The sequence below is a fragment of the Mytilus trossulus genome, chromosome 2, assembly GCF_036588685.1.
Source record: "Mytilus trossulus isolate FHL-02 chromosome 2, PNRI_Mtr1.1.1.hap1, whole genome shotgun sequence".
NCBI classification, from domain to species: domain Eukaryota; kingdom Metazoa; phylum Mollusca; class Bivalvia; order Mytilida; family Mytilidae; genus Mytilus; species Mytilus trossulus.
Genome location: NC_086374.1, coordinates 29,503,087 through 29,511,010, shown reverse-complemented (window position 1 = coordinate 29,511,010; position 7,924 = coordinate 29,503,087). Strand labels below are relative to the sequence as shown.

The window sequence follows — 7,924 nt, the reverse complement described above, 5'->3', positions numbered from 1 at the left end:
TTTTTTAGTTTAATCTGACTTTTTTTTTTACCTAAATCGTCGTCCTGACTTTTTTTTTTTGAAAGTGTCTCATCCTGCCTTTTTTTTTTACTCAAAACTCCTGTCCTGCCTATTTTTTTCAAATTTCATCCTAGCCCCCCCATAAAAATCAAATGGTAGCTCCCTTATGGCTGTATAATTTTTTATAAACTATAAATTTATATTTCATGTTTGAGTTGTTATTCTTGCACATATTGCTTTAAAACAAAAAAAATATTATTCCCATCTGTCCTACAGAAATGTTGAAATATAAGTCAGTCATGCATGTATGTACATAGTCCAAATAATTATGACATTTGGCAAGGCTATTTTTATTTTTTTTATGGGACGTCCCAGAAAAAAAATAAAATAGCCTTGCCAGAGGTCATAATTATTTGGACTAGAATGTACACATGTAGGACCTCAGTTGCATAGGATTTCTAAAGGTTTTGTTTTTGTGTTGTTCTTTTTTTCTTTTGTACATTTTGTCTTTATATTCTGACCTATTTTCTCAAATCTATTGTATGCTTGCTCTTATCCATAAGATAATTATACAAAAACAGCACATATATGTTATCTATATCAATGTCCTTCAATCCAAATCCAGGTTTGCCGATCAACTGCAACCAGATATTATCCACCGTTTTCTACTTGAGGAGTTCTATGTCGGGGATCAGGATTTTTGTTGTTGTTGGAAAAAAACACCACCCCCCTTCCCCGGCATATAGTCCAATCAATCTATCAAGATTAGCATAAATTTTACCCTAACCTTGAATTAATTGCAACAGAAGATATTTAAGTTTTAATCTTTAGCATTATACCTGAAATATACACAGAAAAAAGTCCCATAAAATCTAACTTGAAGAAAACTAAAAAATATAATGATTTTAAAATTCCTATGCAGATTTGCATTGATATGGGAGATAACTCTACAGAAAAGGCAGAAATATCAATAAATATGGAAACAAAATTATAACTTTACCGCTTCTATTTCAACATAATATATTAATTCTTAATATTTTAGCCAACTTTTTAGTACAACAAACAACTCTAAAGGTGTTTTCATATCTTTTATCAAGCTTCATCCTAGATTTCATAAATCATTAGATTTTTCAGCATGTCAAGGTAACGAATCTCATATTGAATAAAACTATTTAAGCATATATTCTTCTTTTTGTGGTTTAAAGTTTTTATTAACAAGATAGATGCTGAACAAACATAATTTACAGAAATAAACAATACCAAATATTCACATTGTTATTTCTAAAGGGTCACATCCATAAATTTGCAATTTCTATAATGAAAAATGTGCAAAAAATAATAAAATACCCATAACCCTTTGGTTTTGTACATTTCTTGAGCAGAAGATTAAATAACATGGTCAAATACAAACTTATAACCCCATCAAAGTATCATACTTTACATGAATTTTAAGAAAATCAACCAAAACTGACAGAAAAAAAACCTAATTTGTGCAGAGTTATTTCCCTTTCCAATTTTAATTTCCATTGATTTTAAGTTTTCCTCAAGATAAGATTTTATGGGACTTTTTTCTATGTATATTTGGGGCTTAATGCTATAGATTTAAACTAAAACTGTTTCTGTTGCAATTAGTTTAAGGTTCAAACTTAGACTGAACTAATTTAGGATTTTTAATACATATTTTCTGAGACACAACAAAAAGAGTGTCGACAGACAAACAGATTCAATATCTTCAAGCATGATTTAAAAAGTATGGCAACCTGAGTTGCAGGACGATCAAACTAACAAATGGATGGATGGATCGATAGACAAACCCTGTTCTTGAGTTTTTGTCCTTAAGTTCCTAAAATTACCAATTTTTAGATACTTTTGCTGATATTTTGAAAATATCGGTTGAATGTTAGTATGTAAAATTAGAAAAAGATCAGCATTATAAGTTCTATCGACTCTGAAAATTTGACAAACTGTTTTAATGGTGTTGCTTCTGAAATGTTGTTTTTCCATTATTTTTTTTCAATTTTGACAGTTATCTAAAACCTATACGAAATAGGTTGAACATGTAAATTGAAAAATGATCAGCATCATAAATATAACTATAAATTGTGTGTATTAAAGTCGTCATAAAAAACTGTTGATACCAAAGGGACTATCAGACTAAGTAGAAAACAAATTGACAACACCATGGCAAAAAAGAAAAAGAAACTTTTTTTTAATACAACAGATACAAAACAGAGAAAACTAAAGACATAGCTACAAAACCCTATCAAAACCAGGGTTGAACTTAAAATCTCTTGCAGGGTAAGCACATATGTCACATATGTTGCTTGTGCTCATAAAAGTACAAAACTGGTGTTAATAGATATAAGAAGATGTGGTAGGAGTGCCAAAGAGATAATTCTCCATCCAAGTCACAATTTGTAAAAGTAAACCATTACAGGTCAAAGTAAGGTCTTCAAAATGGAGTCTTTGCTCACACCTAACAGCAAGCTCTATAAAGCCCTAAAATGACTTTCTAAAAACTTTAACCTGAAGCAGGACAGAGGGACGAATGAACAGACAGATGGACTAAATAATGAACAGACACACAGACCAGAAAACATAATGCCATGTAAATGGGGCAAAAAACTTCAGCACACACTTCTGTTTTAATATTGGCTGCACCAGCAGTGTCAAATCTAATATAATAACAGGTATAAAATTTGATTTTACCCACTAGGATTTATTTCCAATCATCAAAAGATTTAGACGTTCACAAAAATCGCACAAAATTGTCTTGTGAAGACTTTCATACAGTTCCAGAGTGATCTGATGTCCAACAACCCCTTTAATTAGGAATTGCAGTGGTCACTTCACCAGCTAGATCTACTAAAGGCTTTCAGTGTACAACCAATCTCTTACTGTCGTCTATTAAGCTAGAAAAATAACTCCTGAAGTCTGCTGCATACATTAAAACAACCATTTGAATACAATTGAAGGTAGTGCTTACCCATCTGTCTACATTATTTGTTAATTACAATGACCAAGAAACACAATATTTGTTTATTACAGCCAGAGATAGCAAATAACCTCTATGGGAAGGAGTTGTGCTAATGCAACTAAATAATGAAATATTATTGACCTACCACTTGTGGTTCCCTCAAACTGATCTATCACAAACATATATATTGTCATTTGTACATAGTAAGAGTCTCACTTTAGACTAGGTGAGACAAAAAAGTGAACACAGATTAGAATGACTAAGACTTTTTATTATGTTTTATTCCAATTATAACAGTACAAAATTTCTACAGGTTGGTCATCAATGGAAAAATCATGATTAAAACACTAACAACACAGAAGGTTTCTTTAAAATTGGTATAATGACATTAACGGTACCAATTTTTCTGCACCAGATACGCATTTCGACAATACATGTCTCTTCAGTGATGCTCATGACCAAAATAGCTTAAATAAAAGATGTAGAGCTATAATCCAAAAGTTCTGAAAATTACAGCAGAATACAATATTTAAGAATTGAATGCTTCTTTTTGTAAATCCATAAGGGTGTAAAAGAGTTGACGGAAGTATATTTTGTATGAAGCACAGAAGTGCTTTATTCTAAAAATGTATGCACAGTCAATGTTTTTCCAACCCTATGAAATCACATTTTTTAATTGCATTTTTTCACTATAAACATGAAAGCAGGATTTCTATCAAGTTTTTCTTTTATTTAACTGTGAACTTTATATTGTGGAAAAATGTGTCATCATGTATGTTACAATTCATTTAGAAATAAAGAATGAAGTGAGATTGCTGTTAGCCAATCAAATAACATGAAATCCAATGTAATTATTAAAGCATGTTTTTCACATCTTGTACTCAAAATTCTGAATGAAGAACATGTGACAGATCTTTAATGGCTTCATGACAATAAAACATCTTCTATAAATAGAAGTCTCGTGTTGACCTTTATTTCATTTTACAAAAAATCAGCTGTACAAAGATAAACCAGATCTAAAGAGATAAAAAAAAAGTGGGATGTATAAACTTAAGTGATTTTTCAAACAACATAAACTTGTGAGCAGGTTCAACTTTCTACTTGAATCAAATACAGAAAAAACACAGTTGATAAATCACTCAAGTTTGGAGGGTAAAAACTCAGATGACTTTCACCACCAAATGTTAAACAAATAAAATATTTTACATAAAGAATCTGGATTATATGGTATCTTTTAAAAGGATATCATAAAATAAACACCCTTTTAAAACAATACACATATACCTATATATGCATGTTGTATACTCATTGAACTTTTAAAAGAATGGAAGAAATTTTCTTTTATGACTAAATTGATAAAAATTTGATAATCAATACAAATAAAAGGAGATTTTTTTGATTTTTTATGTTTTACTGACACTTTTAAGCACTGCATTTAGGCTATTTTGTTGCGGTCGGTTTTAATTAGTGGATTTAAAAAAAGGAATGTTGGGTATGTATGAATGAGAAGTGTAATACAAATATTAAATCTTAAAATTTGACATTTACAGAAGAAAACTTTTCCTGCATAACTTAAATATATACATTAAGTTACCCTTAACATGGAGGGACAGACTATAACATGCAAATCTCATTTTTGAATCATCTAATGATCTCACATGCATCACTATTATTTTTGAGGTGAACTGTTTAATACTGATTTCGAAAATGAATGCATGTCTCGTCATATTAGGGCTTTTCATTGTGATGTTCATGATGTTTAAGGGGGCTCGCGGGTCTAAATATTTTTTTTTTATTTAATATAAGATTTCGCTATAGTTTTCTATAAATTAACTTTATCTTATACCTAATAGAAAAATGAAATAAAAAGATGGGGTCACCGTTCATTTACGCTCAGAATCTGCCTTCGAAAAAAGCATACATTTTTGCTATTGTCCTTTTTTTCTGTTGAACTAATAGGAGAAAAAGCGGTAATATAGAAATTAAAAAAGAACTAAATTACAGAAATGGCTAAAATTTTACAATTATTTAGTTTATGTACAGCTTTTTCGAAAATAACAATAAAAAATATAGGTCACCGATGAGTTAAAAAAGATATTAATTTTAATGCCAAAATATGGCATTTTTGCACCCAAGGGAGATAATTTGGAGCTTTTTCAATGATATATACATTTAAAAAGTCACCTGGGGCCAACACATATTGATTTTTTGGAATAATTTTTGTACCATATGATAAAGTAACAACTTCTTAAGGTAATTAATAAAATTTGAAATGAAATATAAACGTTTGATTTTTTCCTGAAAATTTTATACCCGCGAGCCTCCTTAAGAGGCAGTTTGACCCCAAAAATAAGAAATGAGAAAAATAGAGAATATGCGCAGGGGTTGGGTTCCCTTTTGTGTCTTTCATTTTCAAATAAATAAAATATCATTTTTTATAATAAAATGAGCAATAGAACTTTATGATGAAAAAAATAATCACTCTTTTCAGTCAAATGTTTGTTTCCTTTTAAAAAATATTCAAACAAATGTTACATTATAATTATAAAGACAAAGAAACATACAAATAAGTCAAAAATATAATATAGGTTACATATGCTTTTTCTATAACGCTATCTCATGTGTATATTTCAAACTCACTAAGATTATATTTGAAAATTTCTATATCTTATACTGGCCACTTTCCCAACTTCTTCTTTCAGATTGCAATTTTGGACAATATGTTTTCTACATATTTTTACCATTGCTAAAGACATTTAATTCACAAATACATAAATTTAACCACTATCAAAATAAAATCTTTTACAACAACAATGGTTTTCATTGTAAAATATAGTTTTTAGAATACATACAGTATAAAATCAAGCTGTTATATTTTCCATTTTCTAAAAACAATAATTGATATACTTATTCTATGCCAATAATATAGCATAATGGGAAGCTGTTTAAGGAAGTTTGCTCAGTTTCAGAATAATTAGCTTTCTACAACACTAGTATATATTGATAGGGGATTAATTAAGAAATCAAAAAAGTCAAAAAAAATATAGAGGTCAATGTGCTTGTTTTTGAGATATAAGCCATTGAAATTTCGGCGTGAAAATCTTCTCTTTTTTTTCATAGCTTTGTCATTGTCAAGTTTAATTTCTCAAAACCTATTTAAAAATAAATAAGATTTTATAAGTCTTTTACAATGGATAAGAAATACACATGTTAGAGATTTTTAAAAAGAAAAGTGGGGGTCAATGGGCAAAATTTTTAAGGCATTCAAATAAATAAAACCAGAGGATTTGAAAATCTGACAAAAATTCCAAAACATAACAAGCAAACATCCTAAAATAGTTTCAAAAGAAATAATAACAAGTGTTTAGAATGTACATAAAATATTAACTCTGAATTTGAAAAAAAAAGTAATAAACAACCTTATAAAATACACAAATCATGCATTTTCCTGAGGTGTCTGTCCGTCTGTCCATCCATAATAATCAACAACCTCATGTTTATAAGTATAGGGTTAAAGGGTCATTTTCAATAAATCATTATTCATTTTCAAAGACTTATATATGCCTGTAGGGACATAAATTAATGTAAAGCAAATATATTAACACATGTATCACAGATCATTTACCGGTATGTAAAGATTGGTGGTATTTCTGATTATGACAATACCTGAATTTACAATATATTATTAACTATTTATATCATAATAACATAGTTAATACACTATATATCACAACATTATCATGTTTAAAATTTAAAAATCTACAAGATAAAAAAAAGTTAAACATTTTGTTAAATATTGATAAATAAAATTCACATCTAAAAATAAAGCAATCAACCCTATACAATTAAATAAGAACATTCACTATTTTTTATAGTGAGACAGCAGATATAAATATGTGTTTCTAAGTGCTTCTGAAATTTTGATACAGGTATCCCTCTTTGTTACATTAAATTTTTAATAAGATTTGACGAGGAGTGGTCAATGTGGTCATGACATCATTTGAAATTTGTTTTCCAAAAAATTACCTCTAAGCATGTTACATTCAGGCTCTTGTTAGTCTATAATTCTAGAATAAGATATAATTGGTTGACCCCACTTTACATCAAAGTCTTAATTTTTTTGGTAATTTTTAGTGAATGTTCTTCCTAAAATAATTCCTTTCTGTTTTTAATAACTGGGAAGTTACTTCATTTCTCTGATCAAAATTTGTAAGACATTTTTTGATATTTTCAAAACAGTTTGGATATTTACAATGTTGTTGTTTCACAGAAGCAAATAAATAGGTCATCATGTTTTTATCTAAGTCATCTGTGTCCTAGGGTTTAAATAATGCATTCCTTTAAAAATGCATCAGATTTTTTTTAAGGCAAGAGAGATAACTCAAATTACTTGTACTCATATCTTGGATTTCAAGTGTTTCAACAGTTTTATGTTTTTTTTCTTTAATGTAATTACTTAATGGAACAGCATAAAAACACATGAACCAAAATGAACACATGAAGTGTTACCATGTGAAATGAACATTATGTGACCGCTCTTTACAGTAAACGGGTGTATAAAAATATCATGAATAAAAAGTTTTAAAAATTACTTGTACAGATTACAAAATAAAATCTCCAAAATTTGAATTCCTATGTCACTTTAGATGTTAATCTTTCTTCTCTCCACGTCTGAAGATGACTTTTTCAAGTCCCATCATAGGTGATTCAAAAGCTAATGACGCTATGAATGCTGCAGCATAGGACAGACACATGTTTGGTAAAAATAGATACATCTACAAATAAACAATATTTATATAATGATGAGTAGCATATCAATATTTTAAGTTTAAGATAATGTTATTTATACTAATGTTTTGAGTTTGAATGATATGTTATTTTTCTGAATTTTTCCGTTTGTCATAAAAAATAGCGTCCAAGGATGTCTCGGGTCGCGGTCTCCCCAAC

General features: G+C 28.9%; 1 protein-coding gene across 2 annotated transcripts in view; it reads right to left on the bottom strand.

Moving 5' to 3' along the window:
* Positions 1 to 3,227: 3,227 nt before the first annotated feature.
* LOC134706941 (nose resistant to fluoxetine protein 6-like) overlaps positions 3,228 to 7,924 on the bottom strand; it is a 42,514-nt gene continuing 37,817 nt past the window's right edge. For both annotated transcript variants that reach the window (XM_063566323.1, XM_063566324.1), the window contains exon 15: positions 3,228 to 7,752. In XM_063566323.1, the coding sequence (XP_063422393.1) occupies positions 7,627 to 7,752 (126 nt within the window). In that variant the 3' untranslated portion in view covers positions 3,228 to 7,626. The remainder of the gene's footprint in view (positions 7,753 to 7,924) is intronic.